At 40.0% G+C, this 26,656-nt stretch overlaps 2 protein-coding genes across 5 annotated transcripts; both read left to right on the top strand.

The window, feature by feature from the left end:
- The first annotated feature begins 356 nt into the window (after positions 1-356).
- Positions 357-5,604, top strand: ZBTB43 (zinc finger and BTB domain containing 43). Its single transcript, XM_058853349.1, has 2 exons — positions 357-845; positions 3,062-5,604. Exon 2 carries the CDS (start codon positions 3,085-3,087, stop codon positions 4,477-4,479), a length of 1,395 nt encoding a protein of 464 aa, XP_058709332.1. The 5' UTR covers positions 357-845; positions 3,062-3,084; the 3' UTR covers positions 4,480-5,604.
- ZBTB34 (zinc finger and BTB domain containing 34) lies at positions 4,173-26,656 on the top strand. Of its 4 annotated transcripts, XM_058853347.1 has the most exons (3): positions 5,925-8,951; positions 10,595-10,713; positions 20,372-26,656. In XM_058853347.1, exon 3 carries the CDS (start codon positions 20,394-20,396, stop codon positions 21,891-21,893), a length of 1,500 nt encoding a protein of 499 aa, XP_058709330.1. In that variant the 5' UTR covers positions 5,925-8,951; positions 10,595-10,713; positions 20,372-20,393; the 3' UTR covers positions 21,894-26,656. The 4 variants fall into 4 exon arrangements, 3 of the variants coding, with proteins under 3 accessions (XP_058709331.1, XP_058709330.1, XP_058709329.1); XM_058853348.1 differs by lacking the exons at positions 5,925-8,951; positions 10,595-10,713 and adding an exon at positions 4,173-4,291; XR_009279152.1 differs by lacking the exons at positions 5,925-8,951; positions 10,595-10,713; positions 20,372-26,656 and adding exons at positions 11,879-11,965; positions 13,559-14,751.

Here is a 26,656-nt window from a genome sequence, read left to right as displayed (position 1 = left end):
TGCAGGACACTGCCCGAGCCCCGGCACACCGGGCACCTGTGCGGGACACGCGGGACGAGCCAGCGACTGCCGAGGACAGCGGCCTTCAGTTGTACTGTCTGGAGGTCCCCTCCTGGCACTGCCCACAGCAGCGCTGAGAGAATTGAGCTAGGGAGCAGCTGCGGCGCAAAGGGAGAGGAGAGCACAGGACAGCACAGGACAGCAGAGCACAGGACAGGACAGCACAGGACAGGACAGCACAGCACAGCACAGGACAGGACAGCACAGCACAGGACAGCACAGCACAGGACAGGACAGCACAGCACAGGACAGGACAGCACAGGACAGCACAGCAGAGCACAGGACAGCACAGCACAGGACAGAACAGCAGAGCACAGCTCAGCACAGCACAGGACAGCAGAGCACAGGACAGCAGAGCACAGGACAGGACAGCACAGGACAGCACAGCAGAGCACAGGACAGAACAGCAGAGCACAGCTCAGCACAGGACAGCACAGCACAGGACAGGACAGCACAGCACAGGACAGGAAAGGACAGGACAGCACAGCACAGGACAGGACAGCACAGCACAACGCGGTTCTGGGGTGCGGATCATTCCGCTGAGCGCTCCGGTGAAATGCCTCCGGCCGCCAACGGAGCCAGCAGGGGGCGCCGCCCCGCCTGAGGGCCCCTGCGCGGGCAGGGAGGAGAGGGGGGCCGGGCTGTCATCACGTGACCGGGACGCGGAAGTGCCCGCAGGAAAGGGGGGAGCTGCTTCCGGTGCGGGCCGGGGTGGGTGCGGGCAGGATCGGGGCCGGGGCCGCACCGACAGCGTCCCGCTATGAGAGAGACGCCGAGACCCGCAGGTGAGACGCTGCCGCTCGTAGTCCCCGGGACGCTGTGCGGTCTCCGGGCCCGTTCCGCGGCTCCGCTCTGGGGCGGGGCGGCGCGCGCGGCCTTCCCGCACCCCTGGTCCGCAGCTCCGTCGGGCCGGGTCGGTGTCCCCGGCTGGAGCGGCGCCGGCGGCTGCCCCGGCCGAGCCTATTGGCGGCTCCGCGCGGCCCCGGGAGGCGCTGGGGCCTGTCCGCCCCGCGGGCTGCAGCGATTCCCGGGCGGGCCCCGCCGCTGCGGCCGCATCGCGGGAGCCTCAGGAGGGATCGGTGTCTGCAGGCCTGCGCCCCGCGACGGGGAGATACTCCCTGCTAGCACTTACTAGAAGTAATTTTATTTTACAGCAACTTAAGTGTGACTTGTATGTTCTATTCAATGCTCCAGCATGGAGATATTTTTTTATTACTATTAATTGAAGTAGAAAGACTTTGTTCTTTATGAGTTTGGAGTAAAAGTGCAAAACAAAACAGATCGTAGGAGGGAGTGAAACCCCTTTTGAAAACCGGCTTGCTTGACTTTATATGGCTTTGCTAATTGAAAATATTTTACTTACATTTTTTCTGCATGAGAACTTAAAATACAAAAACGTCTGCTATCATCTGGAAATGTTTTTGTGGTGACATGCTGACTCCATGCTGAAAGATGGCAGTTTAGATTATCAGTAAAGGTATATAAGTTCTACAGGTATCCATCTTTAAATTTTAGTTGAACACATCCTGAAAGCTTATTTTTTTGTAGGCAAGTATTGAAAAATAGAATCTTAAATCTGAGAATATTCTGAAGGGAGGTAAGGAACTGCCTCTGTAAAGAAAATCTGATTGTTTCAAAAAATAGACATACTATACACAGGGTATAAGGTAACTTGAAATACTTAAATAATTATCTCAAATTGTTTTAAGCAAAGTGGTAAGAAAAAATAATAGTTGAACTGGTAGGTGCAGTATTCTGTTGCTCACTGGAAAAGTATTGGTAGCTGATTCTATTCTGAAGAGGGCTGGTGCTTTGAGGAAAAGAACTTGAGGAGTGCTGAAGACAGTCAATTTAAAGGTGTCTACTGCGATTATGTGGGTGGCAACTTAATGGAATTTGACGAAGGAAACCACTTGCTGCTCCATGGCTCTTCAGGAATCCCATAGCACTTAATTTACACATTATCAAATAGAAAAACTGCTCAAATTTAACTTATTTTAGCAGCTAATGTTGATCTTTCATAGTGGCATTTAAATTTCTCTCATTTCTAATTATAATAACATGCAAATTTATCTCAAATTCAATTTAATATTTCAAGTATGCATTTGAAAAAGTTGTATTACTGCTTAAAGGGGTGTTAACTTTGTAGTAAGACATCTGGATTATGTGAAAGTACAGATCTGAAAATCTGGGAGCGCTTAGCTGAGATTCTGGCATGTAATTGTTATGTTGTTAAAAATACACAAGGAACGGGCAGGAAAAGTTCTGCACAGCAAAGGTATCAATTTCTTGATTGACATTTTAAATTCTGTATTATTTCCCTAAAAGGAATGTTATAACCCTAACCCAAATATCTCAGTAAGCTCAGAATTAAAAACTGTATGAGCTGTTCAGTCTTTCAGTTTAAACAATAGGGAAATGCATGAGAAGGGCCATAAGCCTCATTCTTAGTGGGGTTCTGTCTGTGATTCCAGTGTCATCCTGTGAGTTGATACAGTTGCTTTTGAAAAACTGTTTTTAAGTGAAATATTTCATTAATAAAATCAGTATTTGTTGGGGGATCAATGAGACGATTTTGTTGGCATTTGAAATACAAAATCTTTCATATCCTGGTACAACTGTGGGGCATCCTGGAGTTAGAATTCTACTGTATAACTCCATGAAATAATGATTTCATTAGCCTAAACTCGTGTTTGAAATACTAAGTCTATCCCAACTAGATAACTTGCTGTTTGTAGCTGCTGTTGTAGTTGATGAGTCCTCTTGGAGAGAAGAGACACAACAAAATATGCTGGCATAGCAATTTATGGCCTTAGTACAGCTTTCAGAAGAGGGAAATGAGGTGGCTTGACAGAAATACAGCAGTGGCAAAAGGTACTAGAAAATGCTGAGCTCCATGTGAGTCTGTTAAGAAAAAGGAAAAAGCATAGAATAGAATGAAAAGGTCAATACTTGGCTGAGCAGAATTTCTAATTTTTTTTTATTTTTTTTTTTCTTGCAGCACAACACTAAATTTGTAATGCAATGGAGTCTGGGTCAAGCTCCTTTCGAGTGGAATTTCCAGATTTTTCTAGCACCATTTTGCAGAAGTTAAACCAACAGCGCCAGCAAGGACAATTATGTGATGTGTCCATTGTGGTTCAGGGCCATCTCTTCAGAGCCCATAAAGCTGTTCTTGCAGCTAGTTCGCCTTACTTCTGTGATCAGGTTCTCCTGAAAAACAGCAGGCGAATAGTTCTGCCTGATGTGATGAATCCCAGAGTATTTGAAAACATTCTTCTGTCTACCTATACAGGCCGGCTGGTAATGCCTGCACCAGAAATTGTTAGTTATCTGACAGCAGCAAGTTTCCTTCAGATGTGGCATGTAGTGGATAAATGCACTGAAGTGCTTGAGGGAAACCCAACAGTTCTGTGTCAAAAGATGAATCATGGCAGTGACCATCAGTCCCCAAGCAGTAGTAGCTACAATGGCCTTGTTGAAACCTTTGAACTTGGCTCTGGAGGACAGACAGAATTCCACAAAGTGCAGGAACTAAGGGATGTTGAAAATGAAGAAGAAAGCTCTAAAGATGAACTGTCATGTCAGCTGACAGAGCACGAATACCTTCCCAGTAATTCTTCAACAGAACATGATAGACTTAGCACTGGAATGACCAGTCAGGATGGGGAAGAGGGAACTAGTGATAGTGCAGAGTACCAGTATACCAGACCAATGTATAGCAAACCCAGCATCATGTCTCACAAGCGGTGGATCCATGTGAAACCAGAAAGGTTTGAACAAGACTGTGAAGGCGTTGATAATCCTTATGATGAACACCAAGTTTCTGAATCCATGAATGCCATCCAGGCAGATCACTCAATCCAGTCTTCAGGTGTTGAAGATTTTCACATAGGTGACAAAAAGATGGAAGCAGAATTTGATGAACAGGCAGATGAAAGTAATTATGATGAACAAGTTGACTTCTATGGCTCATCTATGGAAGAATTTTCTGGTGAAAGGGCAGATGGAAATATAAGTGCTCACAGACAGGATCTTATGATGGCAGCAGGCTATGGTGAAAGCATCGATATGGCTGCCGGGATTAAAGAAGAAACGTCTCTCACTGGATTCTCCCATGCCGATAAGCTCTATCCTTGTCAGTGTGGAAAAAGCTTTACACACAAAAGTCAGAGAGATCGGCATATGAGTATGCACCTTGGTCTTCGACCTTATGGCTGTGGTGTCTGTGGTAAGAAATTCAAAATGAAACACCATCTTGTAGGCCATATGAAAATTCACACAGGCATAAAACCATATGAGTGTAACATCTGTGGGAAAAGATTTATGTGGCGGGACAGTTTTCATCGGCATGTGACCTCTTGTACCAAGTCCTATCAGGCTTCTAAAGCTGAGCAGAGTACTACTGACATGAACTAAGACATTAGTGCTAACGTCTGTTTAGTAGAGTGTCACTGTTGGACACGAGATGATTCACACAGACACAGCTCGAAGTGTGATGAAAGAAGAAGAAGGTTTATTGTGTCTTTTCAGTATTTATAGATTTTCAACAACGACTAGGGATTGGATAGTCAGGTCACCACTTTCCCAACTACACTGGTTGTGAGAGACATCTATCAAAAGGCATATCTTTAATGGAATGTATAAACATCTATATTTATAGTTACTTTCCTGGGAAAGTGGCTAGAAATTATGAAAACAATATTGAAAGGCCTGATTTTCAGGGCGACATCTCACCCTTTTTGTCTTTTAAAAAAGAAAAAAAGAAAAGAAAGATTAACAGAGAAAACGAACAATATCTTAAACAATCAAAAGAAAAATAACAGAGAAAACAAACAATGTTCTAAACAATATCAGAAGGCTTTTAGATTCAGGGTGATAGAGTAAGAAAAATAAACTAATTATGCAAATAATGTCTGGTACTTGCTATTGTACATTTTCAAAAAAATAATTTTAATGAGTATGCTGGTATAAACAGATCACATGTATTTTGCTTCCTGCAATATTACTTCAGGTGTTCAGTGTGTGAAGTGTGTATGGTTAATCTGAAAGGTGCCTGCAAAATGAGGTCTGAGATTGTAATCACAGTAGTATTTAGAAGCCATCTTATATTTCTAAGTCATCTAAATTCACAGTTAAACTCAGCTGTAAATTGACAGAAATTGTGAAAATACTTAGATGAACCAGGAATTCAGGTAGTACTCCTTAATGGAAAAAAAAAACCTAAGATGACCAAACTGGGTTATATGATACACATCTAAATGAAGAAAAAAAAAAGATAATTCTACTTCAAGGTGAAGACTGCCAACATACTTAACATGTATCAGTAGGTAGTGTGCATCATTCAGTAGCCTTTGTTGTATTGCTTAATGAAAGGGAGTGGTAAAGGTGGTTTGGCTTTCCTTTATCCATCTTCTGTTTTTTAATTTATCTTCAGTAAAACAAATGTCTAATTTTGTGCTGATTTCTATTTAGAGTCTGTAATGCACTTACAGTTTATCACTATATAAACTTCAGTATATATTAAGTATACTTATCCTTGCTTTTCTAGGGTCTAATTCTGTACGACTCTTGACTTCATTAGATTTTAATTACTACATTGTGAGAGCTTCTAGAAGTGTGTGTAATAAGTATGTCTTATTAAAAAAAGAAAGACACCAACAAAAAGTAAGATGTAAAATTTGGAACTTAGTCAAAATAATCAAATATTTAAAGTGTAAATTTCTGTTCGAATTTTTGTGGCTTACTACATTAGCAAGTACCAAACTCTGGATTCATGAACTGACTTGTTATTGGTACAAAAACTTCTTTGAGAACTTCAATCTAGTTTTAAAAACCTGCTTTAGGAAAATTACATAGTCAGTGATACTTATTTATACTTTTTATTCTTTACTATTTGAATAGTAAGAACTATAATACAGATTCTTGGTACTGAACTACTGTGACTAGTGATCACAAGCAGAATTGTTTACCTCCTCAAATGAAATTGCTTGTGGAAAAAGGTAGGAAGCATGTGATTTGGATCTTCTAATGGTACTGCAGAACATGGTACCATGCATGTCTGAAGTTGGGATTTTTGCTGAAAAAGTGCTCATTCATGGAGATAGATGGAGGGAGGAGTGTGTATAGTTCTAAGCGATGCTGCCAGCTTTGCAGATTGAGTAAAGGCATCAGTTGTAAAGGTGACAACAGGATTTTGGGGTTGAAGGCTTAATGCATCCAATGCAAAAGCAATTGCTTCTTAGTAAGCAAAAGCTTCTTAGTAGCTTACTGAAAAATTATAAGGAAAGAGCCTTTAGAGTGTACATAGAATATAATAGAAGGGTGATATCCAAGCACAGTGCTGTTCACATGGGCAAAAATGTTAAACAGCATTAAAGACCTAAGCCTGTCTGGCCCCAGTTTCTGTATTAGGCACTGCTGTGTGCAGGATAATGTACTGACACAGATGCCCCTGTATGGTGAAGCAAAACAACACAAAGATTATTATACTTCAGATTCTTTTTTGAACTCCCAGTTATAAATTGTCTTAACAGACAACTGAACTGTATCCTGAAAATGAATGTCTGCTGCAATCTTAGAGTTTTCTACTCAGTGAGCTGTAATTACTGTATTTTCTTTACTGGCATTCTACTTACAAACTTTTTTTTTTTTTTAAAGAGGCTCTTAATTATTAATCTTCTAATGCTTCAAATATTTTTTCATATGGAATTTTGTTAAAACAGATGTTCCCAAGTACAGTGAACCCATTGCTGGCAATGGGCATGAATGATCAGCATCAGAGTTCCTGTTATTAGCACTTAATTAAACTTTACAGATACCATGGTGGCCATGTTTAACCTTTGTGATCAAGGTACTAAAACAGGGATTTCACAGTTTGTTCACTAACACTGTAACCTGCTTAATGTATAGAAGCACTTTGTATTTAAACAAAACAAAACAAAAAATCAATAAAACAAAAAATAAAACAAGAACACCAACAAAAACCAAACAAACCATAAAACTTTATAAGTATGTTTTTTAAACTTAGAAATTATATTCCCTCTATGGTTTGTTTACACACTCTTAACAGTCCTTTTTAATACTAAAAGATACTATAATGCTTGCCTGTTTACATGAGGGTAAAGGAAAGGGGTCTTGCACTCGGTGGCCCTATTTTTCCATTCTCCAAGGCCTTACTACATACATGGAGTCATTTCTGCAAGTACCATCATCACATTTGAAGGAAGGCATTAGAATCATAGAATGGTTTGGGTTGGAAGGAGACTTTGAAGGTCATCTGCTTCCAACCCCCCCTGCCATAGGCATGGACACCTTCAGCTAGGCCAGGTTGCTCAGAGCCCCATCCAACCTGGCCTTGAACATGTCCAGGATGTTTATTCTCATACTCATTTCAAGAATGATCTTGTATATTACATTAGTTCTCAGTCCCTTTCCAATTTTCACTTTAGTTTTGCATAAAAAGGTTAAGGGTGCCTCTTCCCATTTAACCATAAAAAAGGCTGGACAGAAACACCAGTCTGAAAACTGGTCAAAAAAAAGTCAAACTCAGACCATCCTACAGAGCTGCCAGCAAAACTGTTTCTTTTACCACCTTGGAATGACTTTTATATGGGATATTTAAAGGTTTAACATTACTTCTATTTGCAGTTAGATTACTTTGAAATAAAGCTTTAAAATCAAATGTACTGCGAGAGACACTTTAAAGATTTTATAACAGGTTCAGTAGATCGTATTCTAGAACCATGTCCTTTTTTAATGACTTCGCATGAATAGTAACTTTTTAGTATTTGCCTCTTGCTGTTTTACCCCACATTATGGCATTGTCTTGAAAGTCCAACACATATTGCTCCACTGATTTTGTAGCACTTGGCTTTCTGCTGTCAATTTACACGAAACAAATTGATTGCAGGAAAATATTGATCTGATTGTCATGAGATCAGGTTGAGAGGATTGATGATTTAAGGGCAGCTTGAGATACATATCTAAATTCCTTACTTTTGCATGTCACAGGTGAAACAGTTGTCTTGTGGTGTTTTTCTTGAACTCAGTTTATTGCCCTTTGTCAAACTTCTAATCACCATTTCAGGTACTGGGGGGGAAAGATAAAAAATTCCTTAAACCATCTTCCTCAGGCTTAGCTTAAGTCTAACACCTCCCTGCCTTAGTAGTCTCAGTTTCCTTTGCTCTCACCCAGAGTTGTATTCAGCTCCTGCCATTTCCCTTAGTAAGGTGACAGGTCACACAGGAGGTTGGGCTCATATGTACACTTGATTGTCTGATGCTCTTCATTTCTTAGTGGGTGTCCTCTGGTGCTCTGGGCTGGTCAGTGTCACTATTCATGGAGACACTGGGCCACAGTCCTTTCAGGGATGTGTCTGTTCCAGCTTGGTTGTTCTGTGGACCTCCGTTCTTTCAGAGGTGTACCTGCTCTGGCAGGGCTTAGCTGTAGGCCAGAGTTCTCTTAGAAGTGAATCTCCTCAGGCAGGGAGTGTGTCCTTCTATGACTATGTCTATACATGTTCTCAGTGACTTCTTCAGGTGTTTTCCCAAGAGCAGCTCTTCATTTTCTCCACATGTACCCAGGAGTATCTTCTACATGTGTCTCCCTGCACCTCTTGCTAGCAGCTGCCACTCTTCCTTAATTATGTTTAAGCAGAAGCATTATGTGCACCTCTGGTTGAAATTTTGGCTTGCAATGGATTGTTCACATCCATTTTTTGTGCAGGCTGAACTTCTTTTGACTAGCACAGGGCAGCTCGCAACCTGTAGCCACGCGTCACCCCTGCAGTCCCTGCCACTGGTGGCCAGTTGAACATAGCAAGCCAAGATATACAGATGCAGCTTCTGTCAAGCTTCTGATTTTTGCTAATGGAGTGGTCTTGTTCGAGGTACGAAAAATTATTTCTTATGTGTGGGGAGGAGGGAAGCAATCCATATATATATATATGTATATATAATAATATGAATGCATATGTATATGATGAATTTAATTAGTCTTCCCATATGCTTCATTACTTTTGATGATGTGGCTGTTGGCTGTAGTAAAGTGAGCGTCTTCTGAAAACCAGCAGTATTGTACACCCAGGTGGCTTTCAGACTTTCCTGCTGCTTTGAAGCCATTCATTGTCCTAGTAGTGGTGAGAAGACTTAATGATACTACAGCTAAGTTCCTTATTATTCCGTTTTGTAACTATGATGTTAATTACCATGGAATCTGTGTAACTGCCATTCTGAAAAATTTGACTGTTAGCAGGGTTAAAATCTGCTTAGGTGTATATCAGACCCTTTTGAGGGAGAAGGTTCCTATTTCACACACCAGTGTTAGTTTGCAGGGCGCTTTTTTGTTGTTTAATTTTTTTAACTTTCCTTGTTAGTTTTCTTGGTGAGCAGATAAACGCTAGAAGTTATTGTCAGTACAGTTTTTGGTCACAGTTTTTTTCATCTGAGGCGTGTCTGAGGTTGAGAAACCATCCTGTATCATAAGCAAGGCAGATGGTCAAAGGCTGATATATTGAGTGTTCCAGTATTATTGATCCTGAAAGAATGGAGGCACATCAGGTTTTGTAATCTCAAGACTTTTGCATGGGTGCCAGCAAGATGACCTGTCTCTGAATTATGAGAGTCTACAGCAGTACACTGAGTGTTTTACTGTAACAGAATTAGGACCTTTCTCAAAGCAACAAAGGAAAGTTGTTTTTTGTCTTTTAAATGCTTAATTGGATAGCTTGGCTTCTTTAGCTATTAGCTGTAAACTGTCAGTGGCCTAGGGGAAGATGCTGGAAAAGAAAATGGTATATTTTTAATGTGATTAAATTGCAAGTTCAGATTTTTGCTTGAAGCCTGTGTCTGTCAATTGCTGCTCCTTTTTTTTTTTTATTCATGGGATTCCATATTTCTTTCAGAAATGTAACTGTTTATGTAAGTCAAGTGAATCTTCCTTAATGAGCTATAAGTTTTTATTCTAAACAAGTCATTTATAATAGTAAATTTGCATCTCTTGATATTTTGTGAGATGTTATGCCTGTATTGCAGAGGTTGGATAGTTTTCGTCTCTAAATATTGCTGTCCTAATTGTACAGCATGGTTTTAATTTAATGTTACTGTTCAATATTTTCTTCTTATAGAAGAGTCCCATGCCCCTTTTTTTCTATAACATGTTTTAATAAATGTTATCTGTCAACTTTGTAAACGTTTTCTTAAGCTTGAATGAAAGGAAAGCATGTCTAGTACTAGTATTTAATATTTCACTTTGCCAAAATAAGTGCTCAAACAAAAGTACAAATCCGAAAGTTGTTGATATATAACTTTATTAAATATATAAAAAAGTGTACCTAGTAATGTGTCTTCTTGAAGTAATGATAACATGCCAGCCTAGTCTAAGAAAACATTAAACTAAAACCTGATTTTTATGACACAATAAGTTTGATGAATTTGTGGAATTGGACACTTTGCTTTCTTTGCTGCTTTAGGTAATTGGCTCCATGCTACTTCAAATTTGCCAAACGGGTTTTGTTGTAACTGTTTTTTGCAGAATGGTGATCTCTGAAGTTACGATAGAGAATGTACGTGCTGATAGGAAAATTCCAGAATACTCACTTCATAGTAGCAGCTACTGCATGTCCCAAAAGCCTCTTGGTGCATTGGAAGTAGGTACAGATAACATAGATTTTTTTTCTTGTCTAAGTATGAAAGAAATTTCATGCTATAAAAAGTATTAAAGATTAAGTTTCCCTTACCTACTTGTGAGGGTTCCTCCTCTCCCTGACTAAATTTAGGTACTCATACTGAACACTTGATTTTGTCCAGCCTCCATCCGCTCAGTCCTTGTGGAATTGTCCCAGCTGCTGTTTACTACCTTAGCAAAAAATCATTCTTATTGAAAGCACATTCAGTCAATACCTGGAGAAGTCAGTATTTGTATAACGCACTCATATGGTACAAGAAAATTAATTTTCTATTTTGGTACACATTTACTGAACATGGAAGAATAAGCCCAGTTTTCTGCCTGTTCAGAATTACTTGTTTGAGTGTTTTTTATCTGAGTGAACAAATACAATTTGTCTCTGTGTTCTTGAACTCTGTTATTTGTGCCCTGGCCAGGACACTTCCCAGGCCGCTGCTTTATCTGATCAGCATTCAATGCCTAATGTGTGAAGAGTGTTCTGTGTCTTAAAGGGAGAGAAAGACATACTTCCGGAAGACAGAATGTGGTGTCCAGTTAGACGGGGTGGGTATCCCAGCAGGACCTACTGGCACCAGTCACTCTGTTATCAGGTAGTACATGAATTGTCTGGTTCATAAACGGAATCCTTGCACTACCTGACCTACCAGCATATGCAGGATAACTAAAAAAAAAAAAAAAAAAAAAAAAAGCAAAAAGCGCATGCTTGCTGAAGTGATTTCTGTGAGTGACAAGGCCAGTGTAATAGAGGTGAACTTTATAATTCTTTGCTTAATAAAGGTGGCAGTTCACAGCTTAAGTGGGGGGTGTCCTCCCCCAAAACCTCCCTCGCTGCATCTGCGACTGCCCATCCAGGATATGGCTCTGAGTGCGCGTTCTCTTCTGGAGCTGCACACCAGAGTGTTCTCGGAAGAGCTCTCCCCGCGTACTCAGCGGCTTCAGCCAATGCTTAAATCCTTCTGCTTTCGTGTGGAGTCGCACTCCGAGGGCGGCTCCGCCCTAGCCCGGCGGCGGGGAGCGCCCGGGCTCCGCGCCAGGAGCGGGGCGGGCTCCCGAGCGGCCCCGGGGCACCGCCCGCTGCCGGGGCGTCACCAGGAAGCGGAACGGCCGCCAGCGGAATCAGTTCCGGGTGCGAGTGGCTGCGGGAGCGGGCGGGAAGCGGCGGTGGGAGCGGGCCGGGCCGGCCGGGATCCGCCATGTGAGAGCCGCAGACAGCCCCAGGTGAGCGGCGCGCGGAGGGCGCTCGGCCCCGGGGCGCGCGGCGCTCCCGGATGGACGGGGCCACGCTCGGGAGGGGTCCCGGCGCCCGCCAGGCCCCGCGGGGGCGGCGACCGCGGCCCGGCCGCCGTGGCTCGGTTCGGCCGCCTGGAGCGACGGCAGTGGCTTTGTCGAGGCGGCTGTCGCCCGGCCGTGCCTCGGCAGGAGCTGTCGCGTAAGCAGAATCGTTGCCTCTGGTGCAGCTTTGGCGTGCGGGGAGGGAGGGAGGGAGGGCGGGCGCGCCTGTGTCGGGGTCCGCTGCTAACCCGAGCGAGGCGTAAAATCCTTGGCACGGAGGACTGGGGCGGAACGAACCTGGCCTCATTCGGGGAGGTGCTTATTGCCAGGAGTTAGGGGACCTTTCAGCTGCTGCTGTTCCGTCAGAGAAGGTGTAAGTTCTAGTGAAACCCCAATCTGTAATGCAAACGTCTTTCCAAATCCCGGCAGGTGTGCACAGCATGCAGAATTGGAATTGGCTTAGAGTAAATCAGAGTTGAGAGTGAATTTGGAACAAGCTAGAACAGTCTCAGAAACATTAATGTGGATGAGCCTGGTTTTCAAGGGGAAAAAAGTGATAGAGGGTTAGCTGCACTGCAGTTGCTGCATGTTACAGAATACTCAACATCTGGATCAGAATGTGCCTGTGCTTCGTTGCCTGTCCACAGACAGCTCCAAACACTTCCATCTATCCCAAGGAGTGTGCTGGGAAAAAAACCACAAAAACATGCTCTTCACAGCTATTGTAAATCTACTGCAAAAAATGTTGCTGGTATCTAGAGAGCATCGTTCATCATCAGTCACTTCATTGCCTAAAAGAAACAGGAGCCAAAAAGTCAACAATTTGATGAAAAATGGCTACTGTGAAAAAAAACCCAACAAACCAAAAAAAAAAAAACAAACAAACAACCAAAAAACACTACCAAAAAAAAAAAACAGAAAAGAAAGTGCAGATTAAAATGCACAATAGTGATGAATTGTTACCCTGGTAGTAAATAAAATCATAATATCAGAAACTTCAAGAGCTTTCTTCTCACTTGTGGAAGTCTGGCTATATAAATATATATATATACACATACACTCAGTTTCAAAATATGGGCTGGAGATTTTTATAATGGTAATGACTTCTCAAAGTTGTCAGGTATTCAGAAAATGTGGCTATTTAGCATTACATAATGGAATATCGTGAAATTTGTGCACAAAATAAAAGTTTTTGATCATTACTTGTAAGATATTTCTGGTTTGAAGTGAATGTATCACCGTCGTGCCCCTTTGTTTATTTATCTGGCACAATCCATTTGTTGATACTGTTGTCATAAACACATAGAATAGTTTGATTTGGAAGGCACCTTTTGATTTTGACTTATCTCCAGTTTTCTTCCTGGTAATTTTTTTTTTGCATTCAGAAATAGATACGTACCTGCAACTACTGTTGTGGTAATTTGATTTCTAGAGTCAAGATTTAGAGATTATTTCTATTGAGGTTTCTAATTCTTAGGTGAAACTGTTGTTATGCATTGCTGGTGTTTCATTTTTGCCCTTTCAATCACTTCCACACAGGCAAGCAGTTGTGAGGAAGACAGTTAAGAGAATGAGGGACGAAGGTGTCACTTGGACTTCAGTTTCATATCTGCTTTCTTTGGATATTTGCTCAAATAAGAGTGTCCTTTTTTTTCCCTATACAATTCTAAATATTCCTACAATATCTCTGCTTCACCATGCTGACCACTGAGAATGAGTTTGCTGTGTTGCTGTTATTGGCCTGTGCATATGTATGCATGTCCATGTATGTACATACAGCTAAATAAATTGATTTTATTTCAATGCTAAATCATCCACTCTTTCAAGTGACTTTCTGTTCATCATGTTGTGAATCTTGATGAGATAAAATAAATCCATTTAATTTTTTTGATGGACAAACTGACTGTCAGGGGTTCCTGCTTTGCTCCCCTGGCAGTTAGTGAGGTTGTGTCCCATAGCACTGCCAGAGCTCTCACCTGCCAGGCAGGAGCTTTGCTTATGGCTTCACTGCAGGTGTTCAATACTTTGGGTAGAACCTGGCCTGTCTGGCTGCAGAGAAGGAATGATGACTTTCACTGGTGTTCTGATACCTATGGATGCAAGAGTGTACGAGCTGTTTTCTAGTGACTACAGTTCTGCCTGTATTAACTTGCTTCTGTTTCTGAGGAAATGAGCATTTCCTGCGTTTTTATGAGGTAAAGTAATGAAGTTTTAAATTGTTGTGTAGTTGTTGCCTAACAGATTTTATTGTAGTCCAAGCCAGACATGAAGCAGACTGACTTTCAAGGCTGTTTTCCAACAAATAATATGCCACATGCAGCTTTTGTTGTGTGCTTTCCTACAGATAATTTGGGCAAACTGCCTCTATCTTCCTTGATTCCAGTGGGCACTTTAGAGGAAGTGAAGAATTAATGCAAAAACCAATTCTGTGTATTTGCATAGTGTTGCTTGTATTATTAGAAGTTTGTTGTACTTCAGAATTATCTCAGTTGTTGGGAGATTATGTGGGCTTCTTACCCTCCTTTAGTTTTGGGGTTTTTTAATGGCTGCAAGATTAAACCCTGTTTTTTATCAGTGGGGTAGCTTACCCTGCTTTGGAGATGGGATTTTAGTACAGCAGCAGTCTTTTGTGGCACCTATTTAAGGCCATCCAAGAGCACTATATGTTGACTTTTAAAGGATAATTAATATTTTACTGTTATGAGAGGAATAAACTGGTAAAATGTTCTATGATCAGTCGCTTCAAGATTATTTCAATAGTGTCTTAGAGACCCCTCCTAGCCTGTGACATACTTGATGGCAGTTTTTCTTTGATACAGATAATGTTAATTAGTGTGGCTGTTGTAAATCTGAAGACTGATGCAAATGCAGTCTGAAGGGAGTAAGATTGATGAAGACTTTTGCCCAGAAACTTCTATGATCACAGCTGATAAGGCTACATTCCTAGGTTAAAATTCTCTTGAATGATGATACGTATTTGCAGTGATGTCCTGAGTTCTCGAACAGATGGTGCAGATACTAGTTCCTACGAAATGCAAGGGAGTGCACTGATTTATACAAATACCTGTTTATTTTCTTGCCTTTTCTCTGTATTCTGAGCAGTAATGTATGGAGGGAGTATCACAGAATCATTAAAGTTGAAAATCATTAAGTCCTATTTTTAATGTGGTGTGATCACCACATTGTCAGCCAGACCAGAGTGACATGTCCTGTCATTTCTTTAGCACCTCCAGGGATGGTGACTCCACCACCTCCCTGGGCAGCCTGTTCCAATGCTTAACAACCCTTTCAGTGAAGAAATTCTTTCTGATTTCCAGCCTGAACCTGCCTTGCCTCAGGTTGAGGTAATTTCCTCTTGTTCTGTCGCTTGTTGCCTGGTAGAGGCATTTTTGGTGTCATGGAGTATTTTGTTTTGTTTTTGTCTTAATTTTCATTATGACCCTCCTAGCTTTTCTATGTGTTTCTGTTCTCAGATGTGCTACAACAGTAATGGTTTGTAATGTGGGTTTTTTTCCAAGGATTCCTTGTTGCTCAGCTAATTTAAGAAAAAGCAAGGGATCTTCTCTCACACCTTAGTGTGAATTAAAATGAGTATAATATGTGTCATTCATCTGGTGGTGGGAACAGTGAATCATACTTCAGTGAGTGAGGGAAATTAAACAGGTGCAGATTTAGCAGCAGAAACTAATACTATGTTGGCAGACACACATCTTCGTGTTATAGTTATATGATGCTTCTCTGCTGCTACTGTATGATGTGAGTAAAATTAAATAACTAATGTGGTTTGTCAACATCTATTCTTGTTATTTAAATTAAATAAGAGTTTTCTTAGAACATAATTTTTAAAGGAAATTTCTTTTGAAATCTAATAAGAATTGTTAAGTGCCTGTCACTCTGATGTTAACAGGTTGCTTCAACGAACGCTTCTGTTTGAAGACATAAGGCAGTGATCCACTACTATTAACGCCATTTTGTGGACTATAAAACCCTGGTAAATAAGTGTAATGCAGATGCAAAGAGAATTTACATGATTCTTTGGAGTGTGACTGCATCATCTCCTACAGAAGTAGGCATGAGGCTCAACACAGAGCCCTTCTATGACCTAGTGAACCTGGTGTCCAGTTTTGGCCTGTGCCTTCAGCCACTTTCTTAGATACATAATAGCTATGAAAACCTTAAACACTTTGACCTACTTCTGAGGAAAGGTTAAGGGAGGACCTGATTGTAGACAGGTGCCCAGACTCAAGTTTTACAGGGCTTTGCCCTGCCTTTACACTAACTCCCAGGCAGGGGTGAAAGCTAAAGCAAGACGAAATGCATTACGTTTTAAAAATGAGTGTACAATGAGTGTACTGCTGTGAGTTTACAGAATATTCTGAAGTTGGAAGGGACCCAAAAGGATCATTGCGTCCAGCTCAAGTTGTCTTAGTTCTCAGTACCTGCCAAATGCAAGAGTTTACATATTGCAAATAAAACTGTCGTCATTCTAAGCTGTTGTTCTGTGTGACTATGCTGAGCCTAAGTAACACATGTTCCCTCTGCATGTGCTGAGGTACCATGGAAGGTAATGAATGGGGCTTCTGACTGAGGATTATTTCTTTTTCTTCATCTGTGCTAATTCTGTAAGGCACTATTGTGTGTTAAGTTTCATTATGACTGCTGATTAACTTCAGAGATAATTTTTTTTCTTTAGAGCATACAGTGGATGTGTCCAAAGTTAATATGTGCTTTAAAGTACCTTCTTGCTTCAGTTAAATGCTATGTGCCTGACCCCAAAAGAGAAGAGGCTAGGGTGATGTTTCAACTTGAAGGAAGCTGTTAAAAAACTGAGGGGTTTTTACTAGCCTTTTCAAACTGTAGTGATCGTCCCAGACTCTTTCAGAAATGTTCCAGCCAAAAATGCTATTGTCTTGAAAGTGCTGCTGTTCTGCCAGCACTGATGAATAATTGAGTATTGGTATGGTACAGTACCCTGCTGAACATTATTTTGGTTAATGTTACTAGAATTTTATTATGGAGCTGCTAACTTGATCCTATATACAAATAAAATAAAACCTTCTTATGTATGGGAATATAATCTATGGATTACTTTTATTTTCTAGATAGTGATATTCAGGTCTTTTGTGAATAAATAAGATAATTTTTCTCCTGACTCTTATTCACCAATAAAACATGGTGAGTGGTGACTGCTTCTCTGATGTGTTTAATGCCTGGGTTTTCCTCCAGGTCTTGCTTTCCCAAATTGATACAAGGAAGTTGGGATGCTCTGGTACTAACCCTGCCAAAATTACTTCAGCCTCAGTGCTGTTCCTGTTACAGTTCTGCCTACTCCTGAGTGGGCTGTCCATTGGTAGCCCGGTCAGTTCCCCTCTAGCTGGAGATTTAAGGTTGTGGCTGAAATCAGAAGACGGGTTCCATTCTATCCACTGCTGCTGTGTTTCAAAATTCTTGTCATTTAACCCCAGCCTTCTACAGATGTTTTCAAGGTCACAGGAAGCATGTATCTGCAAAGGAAGAAACTAAGGTGAAAAAGTAGTCACAAGAGTGTGCTGTAGCTTGTTCTCTTTGTTTTTTAAGAGCAGATGGGTATATAATCTTGTTGTTCGCTGCCTTTTAGGCACAGTGTATTTGACCTGTTTGCTTGAAGGCAACACTGTATGTTTCCTTGATCCCTATGGCAGGTTTTTACTGCTTTTCTGCTACACTGATGAACAGACTTACAGACCTTTAACGCCATCATCCTCTCCACTCACTGACAGGAAGTGCTGTTTACTCCTAGCATCTTAAGCCAAAAAAGCTTCTTTGTTTCCCAAAAGAAAGATGAAACAACTCTGAGAACAAAGATGTACTCCTTTACTTACAGATATGTATATGCATATGGAGATAATGGGGTGTTCTAACAGTCGTGATGGGCAGGATCACAGTGGATTCCTATCTCCTTGGTGTCCTTCTGGTTTCACACTTTGTTACGTGTTTTTAATGTGTGGCCATGTCCCAGGGACTATGAATTCATCTACAGATGCCATGATGAACGTAATTTTTTTTTTATCCATCTTCTTTCTTCTCAGGTGCCTATCCTTAATTCGTTCCTTCTGTCTGGATCAGTGCTAGTGGTGACAATTTATATTTTAATATTTTCTCCAGGATTAAGTTATCTATTTTGCTGGGTAGGAGCCCTTAGGGAAGTATGAGACAAAGAGGAACACCACTGTATGTGACAAACTTTCTGTACATCCTAGACTGGAAAGACAAATTACTGCTTCTGGGGACTGGTCTTTTGGTTTGTACACAATCCCTGACCCAGGTCCACTCGTGTCACTTCAAGTCAATAAAAATGCTTCCTCCATTTAGCAGAGAAAGTTAATCAGGAGCGGCTGATGGTGCATCTATGCATATCTAATAAGCCTCACAAATTAAAAGCTTCCTATGCATATCTAATAAGCCTCACAAATTAAATGTTTCCTGTGTTGGGTTTCTAAGAAGCTTGCTGCCCTGTCAGACACAAGAGAAGGTGACAGGTTGAGAGGGTGCATTTCCTCCCTAGGGATTCTTTAAGCTGCCTTAAAACTCCTATTTGTAACACAAACATGCATCCAACTGCTGGAAGTCTTGTCTTCTGAATGTGACTGGGATAGTGGTTCTCTGTACAACAGTCAGGGATGCTTAGAAAAGCAAAGTTAATCTTGCCAAGTAACTACCCCACAGCTGAGATAAGTTATGTGTTGTGCTGTTTGATTTTTGACTTATATCAGCTCACAACTGTGAACTGTTTTGTAGCTTTTTTTGCTGAATAAAAGAATTGTCCTGCCAAAGCCATCTCTGAAAGGGGTTACTGCAGTCATCACTTCTGGTAGCCATCTTGCAGTCCTTATTTCTCGCCTTAGATATAAGAGCTATAAAACATATTTTTTCTTGCTTTTTCATCTCAGCCAAAAAAACTGAAATGAAGTCCCATTTACCCATTTTAATGATAAGTTAGAGAACATGCTTAGCAAGTCTAACAACTTGATTTTGAATGTTCTGTGAGAGTTTTTTGCCAGTTTTCTAAGTCAAACATAATGTCCAGTCAGGAAGCTGGCTTTCCTGTGTCTGCTGAAAAGAAGTTCCATTTGCGAATGTTAGTTTTAAGTGAGGGTCAGCTGATAGAGTTCCAGTGCTTCCTTTTAGGATTTTTATCTATTTCTACCTGTCTATTTTCTTTTTAGAATACCCGAATTTTCATAATTTGATTTAAATTGTTCATATGTCCCATTACAGCATGTAACATAATAGAAAAAAAAATCCACTAGTAAGTATATTGTGATACATTGGATATGCTTCCTTCATCTGAAGTCAATGGATGTTGAGATCTGTTTGTTCAATTGGAAAAGCAGGTATGGTGGCAATATTATGTCTTTAGACTTCTGCATTAATAAGAACTAGAATAGCAATAAAAGTCTGAAGGTGCTTGGGTGCTTGATTAGTGCTCAGTCTTGGAAATGGAAGGTAATGTTGCGGATCGACATTCTCAGGCTGATAATGTGTGTATGTGCATTTTGCAGTAGTAATCTCTGAAAAGTGCTTTTCTTTAGCTTTTGTTTGGAACTCTATACATTTCTTTAAGGCCTCTCAGAATGACCTTTCCTGGTGTTTGAGTACCTATGGCTTTTAAGTTAGGTTAGAATTTAAATGTCAGATCATTCTAGCTAGGAAATCACTGCTGTGTCCGATGGGCTTCAAAGTTCACGTCATAGTTTGTTAAAAAAAAAAAAAAAATTACATAAGAGTTTATTTTTTTTTTTAATTGAAAGTGAATGGGTGGCTCAAACACTTTTCTTTCAAACACATGCGCATTTCTTCAAACACACACGCATACACATGCCTGTGACTTTTCCTTAGAAGATTTTTCAAACTTCACAAAGTACCTTCCAACAATCATCCTTGGGAAATTTAACAATGTAGTTCCCTGCAAGTAGCACTGTAATACCTGTCTTGACCTCAGGGTTCTGAAGTGTTTACTTTGCCTAGTGCCTATAAAATTGATATTCTTTTGGAAGGTGGATTGTTCTGCACTTCTTGCCAGGGAATGAAATTGCAAAGTTTCTTTGAGGACAAACTGTCCCAGCGAGACTGTGATGTATTCTGAGCATTGTGAATGTTGCAGAGGGGTAATTCAAATTATAGAAATGCAAGAAATGTGTAGATTTAGACTCTACTTTTTTATTATATCGGGTATTGATACTAAATGTTTTGTTGTAATGCACCTTTAACAGATCAATGTGGTGATTTAACTTAAACTTTGCAAGCATTTGTTTTTGAAATGGAAAACTCTGTATTCATTCTCTGTTTTAAATCTTCTAATTTTTCTTTCAGATTACTCTTTACGTCTGTAGAAATGGACAGCAGCAGTTTCATTCAGTTTGATGTGCCAGAGTACAGCAACACTGTTCTAAGCCAGTTAAACGAACTCCGCTTGCAAGGGAAACTCTGTGACATAATCGTGCACATCCAGGGTCAGCCGTTCCGTGCCCATAAAGCTGTCTTAGCGGCCAGTTCTCCGTATTTCCGTGACCATTCAGCATTAAGCACCATGAGTGGCCTGTCTATATCAGTTATTAAAAACCCCAATGTTTTTGAACAGTTGCTTTCTTTTTGTTACACTGGAAGGATGTCCTTGCAACTGAAGGATGTTGTCAGTTTTCTGACTGCAGCTAGCTTCCTACAGATGCAGTGCGTCATTGACAAGTGCACACAGATACTGGAGAGTATCCATTCAAAGATTAGTGTTGGTGATGTTGATTCTGTCACTGTTGGTGCCGAAGAAAATTCAGAGAATCGCAATGGCGTTAAAGACAGCAGCTACTTTGCCAACCCTATTGAGATATCTCCTCCCTATTGCTCTCAGGTGCGACAGTCAACAGCAGGCAGTGATCTTCGGATGGAATCTACTCCAGGCAAAACTCTGCGTAGTCGTCTGCAAGAAGAAGGGCATTCAGACCGAGGGAGCAGTGGGAGTATCTCTGAATATGAGATTCAGATTGAAGGTGATCATGAGCAAGGAGACCTGATAGTAAGGGAAAGTCAGATTGCAGAGGTGAAAGTTAAAATGGAAAAATCTGACAGGCCAAGCTGCTCTGATAGCTCTTCCCTTGGTGATGATGGATATCACACTGAAATGGTGGATGGAGAGCAGGTGGTAGCAGTAAATGTTGGTTCCTATGGGTCTGTCTTACAACATGTTTATTCATTTACCCATGCCTCATCACAGGCTACAGGTGTGTCAGAAACCTTTGGAAGCCTGAGCAATACAAGTCCTTCAAGGTCAATGCTGAGCTGTTTCAGGGGGGGCCGTGCACGCCAAAAACGAGTACCTACAGGTCACTTGCATAGTGATGTCCAGGGCTTGGTGCAAGGGGCTGACAGTGAATCCATGGTGAGTAATCCAGGATATGAAAATAGTCCACGGGAAAGAAATGCAAGAGGTCATTGGTATCCGTACAATGAGAGGCTAATTTGTATTTACTGTGGCAAATCTTTCAACCAGAAGGGGAGCCTTGATCGACACATGCGATTGCACATGGGAATAACTCCTTTTGTGTGCAAGTTTTGTGGGAAGAAATATACCCGTAAGGACCAACTTGAGTATCATATTCGTGGTCACACAGATGACAAACCCTTTCGCTGTGAGATCTGTGGAAAATGTTTTCCTTTCCAGGGTACACTAAACCAGCACTTGCGAAAAAATCACCCAGGGGTTACAGAAGTGAGAAACAGGGTTGAGTCTCCTGACAGAACAGAAACATTTGTGGAACAGAAAGTAGATAATGATGCTTCAGCTTCTGAAGCCATGGATTCTAGTATGGAAATTCATGCAATGTCTAACACATCAGATTAAAATCTTACATCTAAGTGAAACACAGAAAAGCACATTACTAATGTATTTTTAAAGTATTTTATTCTTTCAGTAATCTTCAATTACTGTGTACAAGTGTAATAACCTTTTAATTTTCCTGACCTTCTGGAAATCAGTTAGAAATGGTTTCTGGAGAAGACTTCAGAAGTATTTTGTTTTTTAAGGAGGATGAATTGTTTGTGGTTTGTTTTTGAATATTTGAAGATGCTCAGAATATAAAGACAGTGTACTGAGGAAAGGCTAGGAAGAGTCTGCTGAAGTGTCCCTGCTGACTGATCTGGTGAGACACAAATGCCAATGGAGAAAACTAGAGTAAGATTGGCAGCTCTACTGAATGCTCAAAGAAGCTGTAATTTCCATTTATTTCTTAAGTCCTGTTACCGGTAATGAGTTAAACAGCAGTGGAAGAGAGAATATTACGGCTTTGATTCCTCTCCTGTCACAGTGAAATCTGTTCACTCTTACTAACTGGTTTTGGTAGTGAGTCTGTTTATATATATAAATTTGCTTTATATATATAAAATGCTTTCACTTTCCCTGTTCTGGTTGAGGTGAATGTAAAAGTATGTCAAGGCTTATACCATATGCCACTCTGTCAACTGTTAGGACTCCTCTCTGCTTAGGGTTTAGAACTTCAGACTTTGGGAGGATGGTTTTGGTTTTAAACCTGTTGTTTGGTTTTCATTTTATTAAAACTATTACTTTGTGTGCAAAAGTGAGCAAAGTGAATTACCTTGTTTTAATAGCTTTGCTTTATAACATATGTAAACCAAATGCCATAAACCTATTAAACTATGGTTAAATTGTTTAAAAGTTTTGTTAGTTGTCTAGAATGCAAGCTGGACAACCTGTGGTGCTGACCTTTTTATATATATAGAGATAGATATATCTATATATATACAGATACATAGACACACACACACACACACACACACACACACACACATATATATATATATATATAAAAAATAATAGCAAACCTAAAAGTAGCATTGTGGTCTAAAACGTGTTTTTACTGGCCTCAGAATCTACCTTCATTTCGTACTGTAGAACCATACCAGGTAATTAAACTTAACTTCATCACTCTTCATGGTTGGTTAAAACATGAGAGAGATGTAGTTTAAACCACAGTATTTCCAAGCAGTATTTTAATAGATCTCTTCACAGAGAGCTGTTTTCAGGTGCACGTTGACTTCCTACTTAAATCTCCAAGTGATCTGCCAGCACTTGGAATTTGTACTTTTTTTTGTACAGAAAGACAAATACTGTATGGGAATTTTGAGCAATATGTTATTTCATGTGTGAGTATTGCAGAGTTGCTATGGCTTCTCTGTTTTTTCAGTGTTTTTTTTCTCTATAAAGGAGCTACCAACAACTTTAAAAATACTCTAAATCTTTTTTTTTCACCAAATGTATGTTTTTAATATGGTGCTAACTTCATAATTTAGGTCAGTATAATATATAAAATGTGAAACATAGTCACAATGGTCAAGAAAAAAAAATCTCCAACAATAGACAAACAAAAGCCCTCCCTACACAAACCAACACCCCCCAAACCCCCAACCAAACAGGAAAAACAAAAACACACAAAAAAATAGAAAAACAAAAACAAAAAACACAAAACAAACAAAAAACTGACAACAAAACCCATACCACAAAAAAAACAATAGCTTAAGAGACCTCAAAAGCATGGACTGGCAAACACTACTGTTTAACGTTCTACCTGAATTCTACTTGATGAACAGAATTCATTATTAAACTAATCACATACTTCTTTAGAATACAGGTTTTTATACTGGTTCTTACGTTTTTTTAGCTGATACTGAAAATACATTTGTGAACGTGCTGTTTAACTCCCAAAAATTAGAAAATAAAAGCTAATTTCTAAATTATTGGAAAGAAAAAGGTAGGTTTGCTATCACGTAAAACTTTTTGGCCCCTGTGAAGCTGGGGCGTATTTGTGCAGTAGCTTTATTAAATACACTAGTTCTTAATATTGTGACAGTCTGCAATAAGAATTAGTCTCTCAAACATGGATTTACAATATAACCCCCACCTGCTTTATTGGAGCAGTTTCAGTTAAATTGAGTACGTCATTTGCTTCTTTGTCCTAAAACTGCCTAAATGAAGAGGCAAGGGGCAGGGAGATGTTTCTCTCCCTGAAGCAACAACAGAAATTTCGTTTCCAGTAAGGGAAGGGATAGTCTATGTCTAAGGCAGGTAGTCTGTATGTTTACCCACCTAAAAACATGGTGTTTCTGATACAGTTTTTTCCTTGAGTGTTTAAGTAATTAAATGCAAAAGGTGTGTTTTGGTAAATTAAGTTTGAGACATGCAAAATCCAAGAAATGTACAGTTATTCTTAACCCTTTATCTTGAACCTGTGCTGTGGTGCCTTTGGTGTGACTTTTTCCCTGGAAGGATGACTTGAGGATAGCAGGATATGGGTACAAATTTATATTTCTTGAATTTCTCTGTGTCACAATCTTAGCATTATTTGAATCTAGTTCTTTGTATTTGTAAATGTATTAAAATGGTTTGAGTTTACCAAAGAGTGACTTATCCAAAATTGTCTCAGACAAAAGCAAACAAAAAAAACCATCGCGTTGATTGTATAGGTTCAGGTTCAATACATTGTAACAGACTGTTAAGGGGCAGGAAATGATCCGTTTTTCTAGGAGCCGTGATTCAGCAGTGTGCAAGTCCTGCTTGCCCCAGCTCGGGCGGGGAGTGCCGTTCCCTCCGCAGGCGGGCAGCGTTCTTGCCTCCAAGCCATAGTCCAGCTCTGCGGCCCAGCAGCGCCCCGTGCGCGGCTCTCCCGGACACCGACGTCACCCTTGGCAGCAGCGGTGCCACTGTGCCTTGTCACATAGTGGGGTGCCAGAATCAGCGCTGCCACAGACACGAGGTGTCATGATGGAGTTTGTGTCACCAGCCCACCGAGCAGGAGGCCATTGCTTTAGCAAATGGTGGAAACCTTGTGCAGTGTCTGTGCGGTTCTCAGCACAGAGCTGTTACACATTTCATTTACAATAAATGCAGAAGTCAATAAAATATGTGAAGAAATATTTGACAGCAAAATAAGTAATGAAATTATACAGGCTGGTTCATAATTGAGTCTCTTGTTAATCTACCTTTTTAATTCTAGACAAATGTGAAAACAGTGACAGTGTCCTTTCCTCTAGATGCTTAACCCAAACTGTGAAAATAAAGGATTTTATACCTTTGCTTATGTTTCTGGTTTAAAACCATTATTTTAGTTTTCTTTATCAATTATCTTCCATATTATTTCTTTTAAACTTGTAAATACATTTAGAAAATAGCTTTGTAAATACTTACAGTGTATTAAAAGTTCAGTTTGGTCACTAAGGCCTCAAGATTGGCTCTGCTTTCTGAGTGTGAAATCTTTCTGTAGCATAAAGGATACTGTCAGTTCACTGTCAGCAGGGTAGACTGTAGGGCTAAATTGAAAGTTCTAATGCAGTCTTCCCCAGCATAGATCCGTGTTGTATGCTGAAGCCTTTGGTTTACTTCTAGACAAAACAATGAGGCCTCTTAATATGTTAAGGCTGAATTATGGGAAGAAGAACAGGAATAAAATCAAGGGCTGGGAAAATATTGAATAAGCTTTACCTTTAAATATATATATAATTTGAACTTTTGTATTAGTTTACTGTGATTCTTTTATTGTAATTTTTCTAAACAGGTTTCACATGAAACCATTGAAAGGGACTCAAATATGCAACACCTAATCTATTTTCCAAGGGAATTTTACCCTTGAATGGTGCTTTTTGACTGGTCAGGGTTATTTATTAAATTTTATATTTGAAAGTATTTGGGGAATTATGTAAATCCTTTATATGAATCTCTTTATTTCATTAATTGTAAATTTCATAATACTCAGTGATTAAATTGGAAGTTTAGTAAAGTCATTCAAAATGTTCAAACTTTATAATCTGTGTGCATTTTACATATATTTTATCAAGTGCCAGAATACTTGTATTTAATATTGTAGATTTAATACTACTTGCACATCCCTGTGGCAGCATTAACTTAAGTTACGCAAGTTTACATTAAAAAAATAAAAAAAGCTAAACGAATAAGTAAGCCTGGGACATGTGTTCCTGTATTTCTTCAGGGGATGTGAAGCCACGTATCACTGACTGAGCAGGTTTGCTTTTTGCTCCTGTAGTTCGCTCCTGCTATGGCAGATGCAGAACTGCTGACTCCCATTCCCACAGGCTGGGGTTTCAGCCTTTGGACTCAGCCCAGGAACCTCTGGTTCTAGATCTGGTTGGAGGTAGAGCTCTTGCACGATTTTAACAGTGTTTGTTTCTGACTGAAAATTTGTATTTTTAAATAACTTTTGTTTGTATGGTTATTTTTCAAGATGAATAATTGAACAGTTTGAATGACTTGACTTGGTGTCATTATCTTGCAATATAAACCAGGAACCTCACACCTCCGCACTTCATCACCACATGAAGTAAATGAAGCTAGCTAAGCTGATGCTGTAAGAATTAGTAACTTGCCATTAAGGATTATTTTACAGCATGAACTTTAAAATATTTATTCAAATGATATTTTACTCTTGTATTCACTTTGTTTTTAGATTTGTGACATGAATATTTCTGTGCTGCTTTATTTTGTTCTGATGAGTTTGTTTCTTGCTTGTAAATAGCTTTTTTTATGGTATAAAGTCAATCGGAATTGCTGTTTGTAAATTAAAATGCTTCTAGAGCAAA

Source organism: Poecile atricapillus, chromosome 20 (assembly GCF_030490865.1).
Source record: "Poecile atricapillus isolate bPoeAtr1 chromosome 20, bPoeAtr1.hap1, whole genome shotgun sequence".
NCBI lineage: Eukaryota > Metazoa > Chordata > Aves > Passeriformes > Paridae > Poecile > Poecile atricapillus.
This window is presented reverse-complemented; position numbering and strand designations above follow the sequence as displayed.